At 44.9% G+C, this 13891-nt stretch overlaps 1 protein-coding gene across 1 annotated transcript in view; it reads right to left on the reverse strand.

Moving 5' to 3' along the window:
* LOC144769964 (uncharacterized) overlaps window positions 1-13891 on the reverse strand; it is a 321126-nt gene that overhangs the window by 43609 nt on the left and 263626 nt on the right. The window contains exon 6 of the mRNA XM_078654161.1: window positions 4435-4538. Within this exon, the coding sequence (XP_078510287.1) occupies window positions 4435-4538 (104 nt within the window). The remainder of the gene's footprint in view (window positions 1-4434; window positions 4539-13891) is intronic.

The raw sequence follows: 13891 nt of genomic DNA on the forward strand, positions 1-13891 counted from the left end.
GCGACGTTCAATCCTACGCTCAAATAGTGAGTCATCTTTGTCCAAGTCCACGGTGGCCCTAGTGAAGTAATTGTCTAGTGTTCTTTTGCTGGTCCCCACAATACTAGAATTATCACAGATTGATGCCATAGTGTTGGAATCCTACCTTCGAGCCTCAGTTGTAAGTGTTAAGGGGGTGGCCCGTCCCGTCCTCGGGCGTCCCCGGACGGCCACAGACGGTCCCGCCCTTGTCCCGGGCTTCTCCCGGCGTGCTCCCGCTCGCTCCCGGGAAGCGGTAGCACTGGTCACCTATAAGCAAGGATACAACAGTCTCATATGCTGATAGGCGGGGGGCGTGGCCAGCGGGGAGAGCAGCCCAGGTGTGGCAAATTGGGCGCGCAGGGACTCCTGGACACTGAAGTCCCTGCCTGTGCTCGCAGCCCCGCCGACGCTCTTACCTACCCCGCACTCCTCTCCGTGGAGCTCCCAACTGCAAGCAGCTTCTGCTGGTGATAGGCGCTGCGGGACCCGCGAAGCGGGTCCGGCGAGGCGCTGGCGATCTCCTCACTGGGCAGGCACCAGGGCGGTTTCAAGGAGCCAAGTAGCAGGTAGGTGCTGGGTCAAAACGCCAAAGAGAGTCCCAAAAGGCAGCTGGCAGGGTCCGTTTTTCAGTTCGATTGGCGGGGGCGCGGCCAGCGGGGAGAGCAGCCCAGGTGTGGCAAATTGGGCGCGCAGGGACTCCTGGACACTGGAGTCCCTGCCTGTGCTCGCAGCCCCGCCGACGCTCTTACCTACCCCGCACTCCTCTCCGAGGAGCTCCCAACTGCAAGCAGCTACTGCTGGTGATAGGCGCTGTGGGACCCGCGAAGCGGGTCCGGCGAGGCGCTGGCGATCTCCTCACTGGGCAGGCACGCAGGGCGGTTTCAAGGAGCCAAGTAGCAGGTAGGTGCTGGGTCAAAACGCCAAAGAGAGTCCCAAAAGGCAGCTGGCAGGGTCCGTTTTTCAGTTCGATTGGCGGGGGGCGTGGCCAGCGGGGAGAGCAGCCCAGGTGTGGCAAATTGGGCGCGCAGGGACTCCTGGACACTGGAGTCCCTGCCTGTGCTCGCAGCCCCGCCGACGCTCTTCCCTACCCCGCACTCCTCTCCGAGGAGCTCCCAACTGCAAGCAGCTTCTGCTGGTGATAGGCGCTGTGGGACCCGCGAAGCGGGTCCGGTGAGGCGCTGGCGATCTCCTCACTGGGCAGGCACGCAGGGCGGTTTCAAGGAGCCAAGTAGCAGGTAGGTGCTGGGTCAAAACGCCAAAGAGAGTCATTATATCCATGGCTCTAGTCTGGTCTGCCACAACATCTCAGTTTAATCACTCTTTAGTTATATCCCTATTAACAAAGTGCCATTGCAGACCCTTCAGCCACTGCTAACTACTATTCTATCTTTCTACTCCCATTTGTCTTCAAAATTCTGGAAAAACTGGTGTTTAATCTACTCAGTACCCTCCTCACTACTTATAAACTGCTTGACCCTCTTGATCCTGGTTTCCGTATGATGCATCTCACATACACTTTCCATTCCTATGGGTCCATCTCCAGGACCTCTGCCCATACCCGCTAGTTTGTTCTCATACTTCTTGATCTCTCTGTGCGTTTCATCCTGTCGAAGACCAAACTCCGCAACCTGCCCTATACAATCTTGATATTACAGACTTGTCATTCAACTGGTCTTCATCCCATCTCTGATCATTCTGGCTTGGTCTCTTGGTGCGCATCCTCATCTCTTTCGGTACGTACCCCACAAGAGTTGCCTCCTCTTTTCTCTATGTACCGGGTAGTCATATCATCTTATTAGATGATACTTCATCCTTTCTCTCCTTCCTTGTATTCACTCTCCACCTACAGGCACAGGTGTCCAACTACCTCCCACCTATTCATCCCTGGCTGGTTATCAGATAACTTATGCTTAACTGTCCCAAAAATTTACACAATCTAGTCACCTGTCGCTTCCATACCTTCTTCTCCCTACCACCTTATCTACTTCCCTAGATATCATAACTTCAGCACCCGCAACCACAAACGTGAGAGGAACTTCAATCTTTATAGGAGTATTAAAACATTCCTACAGGAGCTAGATTTCAATGATTTAATATTTGAAAAATCTGCCTTTACTTTTTATTCATCACAGTCAAGACAACGGTATCCTCACCTATACTTAGCAGACTCCACTACTTTCATAGTCTTCTGGTTGGTCGCACTCCATACTTCTTTGCTACTTTAGAAAAAGTTCTAAACTTTGCACTAGGAGTTTCTGAAATCCTCCCAAATGCACTCCAACCTAAGCACTGTCAGCAAGCCAGTCGGCTATCACCTAAGACTAGAGCTCTTTACAACCTATTGATCCCAATTTTCATAGCTATAAACAGGTCCAATCTTGAGCCATAGTGTCCCATATTGAAACTTAGGCTCAGTTAACCGAAATCTTCTTGTCACACAAACATCCAGCATTAGAAGAGAGTGAGCCACCAAGAAAGAACTCCTTTAAAAAATGTGCCAAACAATGCATTTCACAGCACAATATTTCAAAATCTGTCGAAAAGCCATTTGCTTTGCAGACAGTTCTTATGAAAAACTCATGAAATATTACAATACTGCAGGTGTCAGGATCAGTACGAACGAACAATATTTATTTGCAGCGACATCATGCAGGCACCTATAACACGTTTATGTTTGCTTCCTGCTCAACTTGCAAAGCACGAGAGCAGCCGGGTGTTCTCTGGCTTTCATGGGGGTTTTCAATAAGCGCATTGCGTTGTTTTCTTCTTTCTAAATACCTTGTTGCTGGATAACGTGGCTGGCAGCAGGGTCGGATTGGGATCACAATTCGGCCCGGGCACTGACGAAAAAAGTGGCCCACATTCAAGAGGCGTGGCCCATATTTAAGGGGCGTGGCCCACATTCAAGGGGCATGCCCTTTCATGAAGCACCATTTGCACAGACAAGGAATGAAAGTGGGAGGATACTGTTCTTGCAAAGGACACAGGGCCAAGGTGACAATGGCCTACATGCTGAGCAACTAAAAAAAATAGCAAGGACCCTTTCTGTCACAAAATTCTTCCAGCCCTCCAGCACAGGAGCACCTGAAAAGCAGCAAAGCCCCTGCATTACTAACCTACTTACCCCTCCCCAGACCTTCAGCTCAGGAGCACATGAACAGAGGTAAGGCCACTGCAATTAGTAAATTAATCAGCCCTCCAGGCCTCAGGAAAATGTCCTGGCAGGGGAGCACAAAACAGCTTTCTGGGTCATCCAAGGTAGCCAGGGGGAGGCTGAGGTGAAGCTGGAGCATGGGAAGTGCCTTCCCAGTGTGTTCTGGCAGTTTAAGTGTTTACCATTTACTGTAGTATTACCCTTGTACCTGTGTATGGTACCCTTTTGTAAATTGCACACGTCACTTTTCTCTGGTATCACACGGTATGCTACCTCTCACTTTTGTTTGCTTTTGATACTTGCACAAGTGCCACCATTGCCTACGTAACGTTTGTTCTTGTGTTTGAGTGTCCTCTATTTATTGGAGTATTATACATCTACCTGTACTTTGTACGCTTTTGTAACTTGCACACATATCACTTTTTCCTCCTGTAATGTACCAATTGCTACCTCATGTATTTTGGTTGCTCACTATTGTCACGTTTGATTCATGTAACTTAACGTTTGCTTTTTTAATTTGTCCACTTGTAATTTTTCTCCTCATGTATTATTGCTGTTCCTAGTGTGAAGTGCTCTGACACCTTCGGGTAAAATCCGCGCTATATAAAATTGCATAAATAAATAAATAACATTAAAAAATTCCATACATCACCTGGCCCCCACAGCAAGACCCATTCTTCCTCACCCACTATGCCCTGAATGTGAAGGGCTGTGGGCGAGATGTTAAGACTAACACCGTTTCTGGGCTGCATGGGCCCCAGGGGGGCCGAGGTGCAAATGGCTCAAAGGCCTGAGAAGCACCTGGCCCCCAGGGAGGCCGATTCTTGCAAACAATCACCCCTCCCCAGCCCAGCCTCAACTTGATTGCTTGGCAGGGCAGGGGTGAAGGAGAGGCCACAGCTGACAATCGCTGTCGGCCGCACAGCCAGGCTGCTTTCATTTCTCTGTCTGTCTCCGTGCCCTCTGTGGGCCGTTTTTTTTTCTCCCCTTTCCTAGTCTACTCTCTGTGGACTGGGACAGGGGAGAAAAAAACGGCCCACAGAGGGCACTGAGACACCGGCCCTTCGGCCCATGCCCGAATGCCCGCCTTGCCAATCCGCCCCTGGCTGGCAGAAGGCTTCAGTTTTGCTAAAGTTATCAGCTTCGCTGTGTGCGACACATCAACGACTACGCTGGCTCACGCAATTAAAATACATATTTTTTCAGAATGGACACCACTGAAAAATAAGGCACATCCTTCAGGAGCCAGGCATACTCACAGTGTACCGTTCTCATCACCGCGATCCACAGGCCTGCGAGTAAGAGCTGCCCTCGCCATGTAATAATCCCGGCTGTTGTCTGGTATGAAGACGTAGCTTACTTTCTATTAGGAACAAAGGAGAGGGTAAGGAAGGAGAAAACATACATTCAGATTGGCGGTGAAGGTTACAGGAACTGACAGTATGGAGAGCAGGAAGGAAAGAATACGTTGTCATGTAGTCACATCACCCAACAGCCACAGTGTCGATGCAAGCTGGTATGGCCCAAAAGTTAACACCAAGGCATGTGAAATGCAAAAAGGATGAGAATCCTGTAAAAGGAAAGGGGAAGGTGTATACTCAATCCCTCAAAATGCTCAGAAATGTATAGGAGCCAGGAGAAATACGGGAAATATTGTTTAGACTCGGGTAACTAGGGATTTCGGGGACAGGGTTAGCTTGGTTTCACTCCTTCCTTGAGGGACGAGTCCAAAGAATAAGGCTGCAACCGTATGTCTCATCACCCTGCCCTCTGATCGGCGGAGTCCCCCAGGGTTCGGCTCTCAGCCCCACCCTTTTTAACATTTACCTTGCCCCCCTGGCCCCACTTATTGAGCAATACGACGTCAGTGTCATTTCATATGCTGATGACATACAGCTGATGTTCTCTTTTAAAGACCATTAAGAGGCAGCTTTCACCAAATTTCAGCATTGTCTGACAAATATCTCTGACTACCAACTGCTTGCGGCTTAATGCCGATAAAACTAAAGTATTGTTTTTTAATCAACCTTCACCCCCTTGAACTGACCTTTGGTGGCCTTCAGTGCTCAATCCACCCCCTTGCCCTGTCTCATCAGCCAGGAATCTGGGATTTAAAATCGACAATACATTGTCCTGCAAAACCCAGATAGGACATGTTTCCTCTACATCTTTCTAGAAACTAAAGGCACTGGGTAAATCCCTCCACCGTCTACCTATGGAGTGCAGAAAACCTATTGTTCACGCACTAGTGATATCCCAACTAGACTATGCTAATAGTCTATATTTGGGCCTACCAGTCTATCTGTTCAGAAAGCTGAAAACAATACAGAACGCAGCTGCAAGGCTTATAAGAAATATCCCCCTACGACATCACATCTCACCTCCTCTGTGCAGCCTTCATTGGTTACCAGTAGGAAAACAAACAGAATTCAAGGCACTCACCCTTGCTTACAGAGCAATAAATGGCATTGGCCTCCATTACCTAAGGAATAGAATTCAAAAATCACACCAAACAAGAAATCTAAGTTCAAATCATCAAAAACTTCTTGTCACCCCTCGTTTTGCTAAGGCCAGACTGGGCGGACACTCATTCTCAGTCAAAGTAGCCATCCTCTGGAATTCCCTTCCCCTACAAATCAGGAAGGCCTCATCGGAGCCTTGCTTTCGCAAGTTACTGAAAACATGGCTCTTCAGTCTCCCTTAGACTCTTGCGGGCCCCTCGCTGCTGATTCACTTTCTCCATCTTTTTCCGCGTAGCGCCGGGACACTCCGGTGGGGGTAGCTGTGCACTCTATAAGATACATATTATTATTAGTTTTGACGCAGAAGATCTCGGTCGACTTTCCAACCAGGGCTTCAGATCGGTGTCTTACTCAATTAAATCAGGCGGCTATTTCCAACATAAAAATACAGACTAAAAATGTTACTAATCAAAGGAAAAGCCCACCACCTGCTTTCGACCAGCCTTCTCTGTTGACCAGAAAAACTGGCAGTTAAGGAAGCCACAATGGAGTGCTCTAGAAGAGCTCCGCAAATGCTATTGCTCGAGGCGAGTCACGCAAGGTTACAAAACACCCTATCTTTACCAATAATTACCTAGCTACCATATATATGAATTATCAAAAAAGAGCTAGAAAGGGTAACTTCTTCATTATTAGCTAGAGCTATCCTAGCCATTAGCGCAAAGTCCTAAGAAGTCCTAAGAAATATTGTCTACTCTTGATTGGTAGAAATTTACAAAATACATTGAAAAGCCCATTTTAGGGTAAAACAGTAGCTTATTCTGATTCAAGCACACCTACGAACAGCACCTAACCAGCTAAATTACTGGAAAAAGTCATAACACTGCACCCAGATGCTGCAACATTTGGTGTTGCACTCTAGATGTAAGCCTGGGTAGCAGCACCCATCGCAGGTGTCCAGGCTTACTTCTAGAAATGGTTAGTGAATTCCTTTTTCTCAGGCAGCAATATACACTTAGCTGCTAAGTTTTCAGATTGCTTATGTGTGACATTTCTATGGTTTCTGTGTGGGAATCAGGGCCGGACTGGCCATAGCGGGCACCAGGCGTTTCCCTGGTGGGCTGCCAGGGTGGGGGCCGCTTTTCGGCCCCTAGGGGGCTGTTTTTGTTACCGGGGGCCGGTAATATCGGACCCCTGTAACAAAATCAGCCGAAACCATCCCTAGCTAACAGCTCAGCCGCACTCCCTGCCCCCTGGAGGGCGGGCCGGCTGAGCAGTTTGCCAGGGCCGATTTCGGTTCTCAATCCAGCCCTTGTGGGAATGAGCGACATTCTACTGTTAAATGTGTAATAGTTTAAGTCACACTTTATCACTTGTAAATGCCCAGTATTTGGGTGCATATTGGTAAGTTCTCGTTTGTTGTATCCAGAAGTATCAGACAACAGTAAACATACACCAATTGGCATTGTCAATGCTTGTTAGCCGTATCTGATAAATTAGTAAAACAATGATTGTGTTGTTCTGAATAATTACGATTGAGAATGTTTCAATTCTGAAAATAGTAGATCGTGAATTAAATATTACTAAGGTCGGTGGAAGGTGTATAGCTCTTCAGAGGGCCTTAATCACTCACATTCGTTCTTTTTAATAACTTTCCTTTGCTGTCTGTCATGGTTAGCCCCTTATGCTCTTTTTCTCGCTACATTTTTCTGAAATCTCTCATCTGCATATCTCATTCAACTTCATCAATGTTTTTTCAATCAGTCCTATGTTTACGTTCTTACGCTGCCAACCCCCTTTACTGCACACTCATCCATTCTCTCTCTCTCCACCTGTAAGCACAGCACGTTTCTTTTCCTTTGGCACTGTCAATATTTTACAGTTGTGAACCTCCTTCACACACTTTTTCATAAAATGATAATTACAACTGACACATATGTGACTCACTGCAGCTAGGCCAAGGTTTTGATGAGTGTAGAACATAATCTTCAGCCAGAACCCATCTCTGAGGGAATCCACCTGGTGGCTGACAGAGCTAGGACCAACACCAGGAACCTTGATATCGACTACAAACTCAGCATGATCCTCCAAGTCAACACTGTCATTGCCTTATGCTGCCACACCCTGAAGATACTGAAAAAGGTCTTTAAATGGCTACAAATAAACACCTGGAAAACCGTTATTCATGCCCTTGTCACAAGTAAGCTGGACTACGAAACACCCTCTACGTGATGATCTGTAAGCAACTCATAAGGACACCATTTAGAACTCAGCGGCCAGAGTCACTCTCAACCTCTCACATCACAAACACATCACACCTCTCCTCATAAAGCTATAATGATTATCCATACACAAATAAGCACACTTCAAAGTCTTCACCCATACTTTCAAGGCAGTACACAACTGTCCCAGCATATCTCAATAATCGCATCTGCTTTCACAAACCTTTGAGATACCCCTGCTCGGCTAGACTCCTACTCCCACACATCCCATGCATACTGAGAACTGATATTGTGTTCAAGCCTTCTCCTACATAGCTCCTTCGATGTGGAATGATCTGCTGCTACACATCTGAGCTCCCTCCTCACTTCTTGAATTGTGCAAGTAGCTGAAGACCTGTCTTTTCCAGTGGTAGCTCTTGGCTCTACATTGGGTAGAAACATTTAATGAAACAACCACTAAAAGTTTACATTTTTTTCTACTTCTTTTCCTTACTTTTTACATTTTATGAAACAAGAAAAGAAAAACACCACAACACGCAGCACATTGGGTCCCCGCTAACAAATCATTTATATGAGTGAGAAATTTGAAGTAGATCAACACACAGGAAGACACATAAGTACGGCAAGATGGCGGTCTGTCCTTAGACCGTGTAAGCAGCACCGTGTCTGAGCTCCGCTTCACTCCGCTTGTAAACCGGCATTCTGAAGGATTCATGGATTCATGGATTGATTAATGGACTCTCTGGACTGAAGCTATTCGTTCTGCTTAATACGGGCTAGCTTTTCTAAATCATCGGTTGCTGAAGTGTCTGGTTTTGTGGGGAAAGAAAAAACCTTATGCTCACGTTTGAAGTTTACGTTCACCCTGAGCGGCTCTTGTCTCCCTCAGTGCCGGAGGCTTCACTCGGCTCTGCTGCAGCACCGCGACCGCTCTCGCTGACTCTCCCTGTCACAGCTGTAGTGTGTTCTTCGAGCGCGGAGCAGCAGGATGGGGTTCCGGTTCAGGGATCAAGTTTGAGCTCCGCGCAGCAACATTGTTTCAGATACCGCGGCAACATTGTAGCATCAGGTCCCTCTGCTCACGGTAACAGCGGAACGGAAAAAGCTGAATCTGGAAGGCTTTTTTTAGTACAATTCGTCGAAGCACAGAGTGAGAAGGAAACACCCGTTTTTGACCCACGTTCATCTAAAAAAATGCCAGCAAAGTCTTCTGCGTCAGCTGCAGCAACCAGAGCGAGGGTCGCCAAGGCTGCTAGGATTTTACGCAAAGAGGCCGAGCGGCAACAGCATGAACAGCACGAACAACTAGAGGAACCTGACAGAAGTGAAAGAACACGTTTACTGTCTAACATGGATAAAACTAAGACCCGAAGTCAACAGGCTCTATTGGATTCTACAGCAAGGCAGGAGCTTCACGCGGCACGCAGGAAACTAAACTCAACTGGGGGCACAGTTCTTGATTTATTTCTCAAGAAAGGACTTCTCAGTGGCTCCAACAAACAAATCTCAGTGAATGAGATCCCCGCTTTGTCTCCCACTACCACTAATAACACTGATGTAGAATCAGGACAGTTAACTACAGAAACTACAGAAACTTGTCCTGCTCCTGAGCTACAACATTCTACATCAAACATCGAAACTGTAAGTAATGTCAATGAATCTATTCAGACCCCTGTCCTACATATTTCTGAGGTCCCGACTAGCGCAAGCCATGTTTCGGAGCCTGTACGACAAACTATGTCTTTTTCTGGAGTAGGGGGAAACATTTTGGGGGTGCAACTAGACTCAACTTCACCAGGGATGGCTCAATCTAGTCAATTGACCCCTAGCAGACTCTCAACCACTCTTACTGAGTTTTCAAATATAGCTACACCCCCTATACAACAAACAGTTGTCTCTGCAGATTCAGATTTGTTAGAGGGGGGCCACGCACCAACTCAAATAATTGCAGGGGGAGGCATATTAAAAAATCAGGCTCTTGAGGAGAAGGAGAAGGAGAAGGAGAAAGAATCTAGTGAGTTTTATTCATTCTCTGATGAAAATGGCTTAAATGTACTGGCGGAGTGGTCAGACGAAACTGACTCGCTGGAGGGTCTTGAAGATTCTGAACTGCAGTTCAGCTCATATGACGAAAGTACAGATGAGCAAGATTCTAACATTAACACGATTAGAGCCAGATCTAAAACCACTACCAGAATACAGGAAAAGGGCGCTAAGGATATACAGACAACTCCTAACCCGCCTCCGCAGCTAGCAACAACATCAAATACCCAAGCAATCTCAGGGCTTTCTCATTCAGCCGTAGAGACTATCCTACAAGCTATAGCGGCTCACAGAGAAGAGACTGCACAAGATAGTAAAAAATCCAGAGCTGCACTTCAAAAAATGCAAGGAGTAGTCAGAAAACTCTCCAAATCCTGTAACCTGATAGGTGAAAGAGTCACCGAGATGGAGGCTAGAGTTATGTCCAATGAAAAAGAAACTACGTTGAATGCCGAGCGCATCAAACTTCAAGATGCTGAATTAGTAGATATCAAATGGAAGCTAGAGGAATTTGAAAACCGGCAACGTCGGAACAATCTTCGTATTTTAGGTGTCCCGGAGAAACTTGAAGGGGCTGATACCCAAGCATTCGTGGTTAAACTATTAGAAGATTTTATCCCTGCACTTAAAGACTGGAACCTGAATGTAGAGGTCCAACGGGCCCACCTGATGCCATTTAATATTCCAACAAAACCTGGCATATATCCTAGAGCCATTTTGGTTTATTTTGGAAACTTCTTAGTAAGACAGACTGTAGCCGAGAAAGCTAGGCCAGATCATAAAGTGCAATATAATGACTTTGCATATTTCTCAAGACCAGATTTCTGCCATGTAACGGTGGAAAGACGTTGGCAGCTTCGTTCTCTGATCAAATCTTTTCAAGACAACAGTGCACAAGCATATCTTAATAACCCCGCAAAGCTAAAAGTTGTACATGGCGGCCTTACTAAATTTTTTCTTTCAGAGATCAAAGCAAAGGCGTACTTAGATCAGATTCCTTAATTTGTTTATTAGGATGTGAATTAAATTGAAAAACTACTTTGTTTAATTAATGCCTTATACACTCCTATACATGTTTAGATGATGCGTCATCTCTGTTAAATATTTGTATCATTATGGGGGTATCTCACGTCATATATTGCACTGTTACTGATTAATTGTCCCTGTTTATTTTTGATTCTCCTCTTATTAATCTTTTTCTTACCCATTTCCTTCTTATCTAATGTTTTTTTGAAGCGGCTGCTCCAACACAATGTTGTGATCACATCACTCAGACTCTGGTTGAGTCTGATTGCCCACTGAATGGGGCGGGGGGCTCAAGGGGAAGGGGGGTTGGTTTGCCGGGGGGGGCACGGGTGGGTCACCTAGGGAGGTGAAAACTAAAAAAGGAAAAAATGAACCAGTTTTCTTATCAGAGGAAATACATAAAAAGAGATTAAACAGTACAGTGACAGAATTAGAACATTATTTTATAATAAAGATGTATTTGCTTGAGGCACTGCTACAATCATTTTCTATTAATAATGGGTAGGTTAAATGTTCAGACTTGGAATGTTGGTGGTTTATTAACAGGAGACAAACGAAGACGAATGGCTGAATTGCTCAAATTAACTCCAGTAGATATACTTTGTCTCCAAGAAACCCATCTGCCATGGGATAAAAAAGCTTGGTTAAATATTAACGGGTACAACATATTGGCTGTCTCTACGCATACCTCGAATATAAGGGGGGTTGCAATACTCGGGAAAAAAAACCTGGGACTAAGTGTACGACATCTATCAGATCCCCATGGCAGATGGGCCATTTCAAAACTTGCCTGTGGTATTAACATCTGTACAGTTTATGGCTCAAATCTAGACGATTCCACAATTTTTGAAGAACTAGAGATCGAGCTGCCTACATGGCAGGGCCCGTTAATCCTATGTGGAGATTTTAATATTTCATCAATACCACCTGTATCTAATATTCCCTCTAAAATAAAATACAAAGGACGTAAACCCAGAGTTTACAAAACCCTTAGTAGACTTATCAATAATCTTGGATTAATAGATATGTGGCTACACAACAACCCACACGATCAAGGTTTTACCTACTTCTCTCATACGCATCAAAAGCAGGTTCGAATTGATTACATATTTGCAACCGCAGAACTCGTCCCACTCTCAACTATTAAAAAAATTCCAAGAATAATCTCAGACCACAACGCATTAATCTATGCAATTACATTTATTCCTCTTTCTACTCAACAGAGGTCTTGGTCATTTGACCGGAAACTACTTTCTAATACTTAATTTATAATTTTACATATTAAAAATTGGACTGAGGAGTTTTTCAATATAAATCGCTTTAGTGCGTTCAGAAATATAGTCTGGGATTCATATAAATCTGCTTTAAGAGGAGAGATTTCTAGTTTTCAATATGCAGCACGAATCCAAGCTAGAAAATGTTATGAAATAAAGTTAATGGATCTAACGAAAGCTGAATTAGAGCACACCTGTTTGATAGAACAGAACAAAGATTCTAATAATCAATGGCTTCGGGTTGCGGTTTTAAAAGCCGAGCTTAATACTGAGCTAAGTCAAAAAGCTGCTCAAACTTATAGAGCTTATAGAAAGAAGGTCTACGAGACAGGGGAAAAAATAGGTAAACAACTGGCTTTGCGTACGCGTAAAAAAAATGTTTATAATAACATTACTTCTATTGTAGATGGCGGACGCACATACGTTCAGCCTATAGATATTATTACCCAATTTCAACAGTACTATCAAAATTTATACTCCGAGGAAGGGAATAATTCTGAAAAAGACATCGATATGTTTTTGTCTCGCTTTCTTAACAATACGGCAGCCATTAACCTGCTAGATGATGGGATGAGAGAAGTACTTGAGGCGGAGATTAAACTTGGTGAAGTTGTAGAAGCTCTCTTACTTTTATCTTCGGGCAAAGCAGCAGGCCCGGATAAATTGCCAATTGAAATCTACAAAATTCTTAGCTCCCTACTAAGCCCCTTATTATTGGATCTATTTCTCGGTGTACAGTACAATGGCATTCCCCCACCTTCTTAGGATGAGGCTAGCATTATAGTATTTCCTAAAAAGGGAAAATCACCCGAACAGTTGACCTCTTATCGACCTATCTCATTGATAAATTCGGACTCCAATTTATACGCCAAAGTGATGGCTCTCAGACTCAGCAGGGTCATTGGACATCTGGTCTCTCCGTGGCAACATGGCTTTGTTCCGGGTAAGGGGACAACTGATCATATTCGCCGTACTATCGCTTTATTCGATGCCATGTCGGTCACGGGATATCAGATGTCTATGATCCTGCTTGATGCTGAGAAAGCCTTTGACCGTGTCTCGTGGAGCTTTTTATGGGTCGCTATGGCGCGTCTTAATTTCGGCCCCAAATTTCTTAAATCTATAAAATCTATGTATCATCAACCCAAAGCAAAAGTCTCAATATTAGGCTTGGAATCAGGTTTCATTAATATAACAAGAGGCACAAGACAAGGCTGTCCTTGCTCTCCTTTACTTTTCGCCCTTTATATTAATCCCCTTATCTTAAAATTAATAGAAAATAATAATATAAGGCCGATCTTATGTAACCAGTATGAAACCAAAGTTCTGGCATATGCTGATGACATCGCGGTATTAACATCCCACCCGATCGAAGCGCTACATGAAATCGAACTGCACTCTCTCCAATATGGTAAATATTCGGGTTATTCTCTGAATAGGGGAAAGACCATTGTACTGTGCACCGACAACACTATATGCTTAGATACGAGAAGAGCAAAAACTGCGTCATATCTCGGTGTGATTCTTTCCGCTGATATAAAGACTTTAGCTAAAAACAATTTTGACCCTCTTGTACACAAAATTAAAATAGACCTGGATAGGGTAAACGGATTACATCTTTCCATTATAGGCAGAGTGAACTATCTAAAGATGAATATATTACCAAAATGTCTGTACCTCTTTCGCTCT

The sequence above is a fragment of the Lissotriton helveticus genome, chromosome 7 (genome assembly GCF_964261635.1).
Source record: "Lissotriton helveticus chromosome 7, aLisHel1.1, whole genome shotgun sequence".
In the NCBI taxonomy this organism is placed as follows: domain Eukaryota; kingdom Metazoa; phylum Chordata; class Amphibia; order Caudata; family Salamandridae; genus Lissotriton; species Lissotriton helveticus.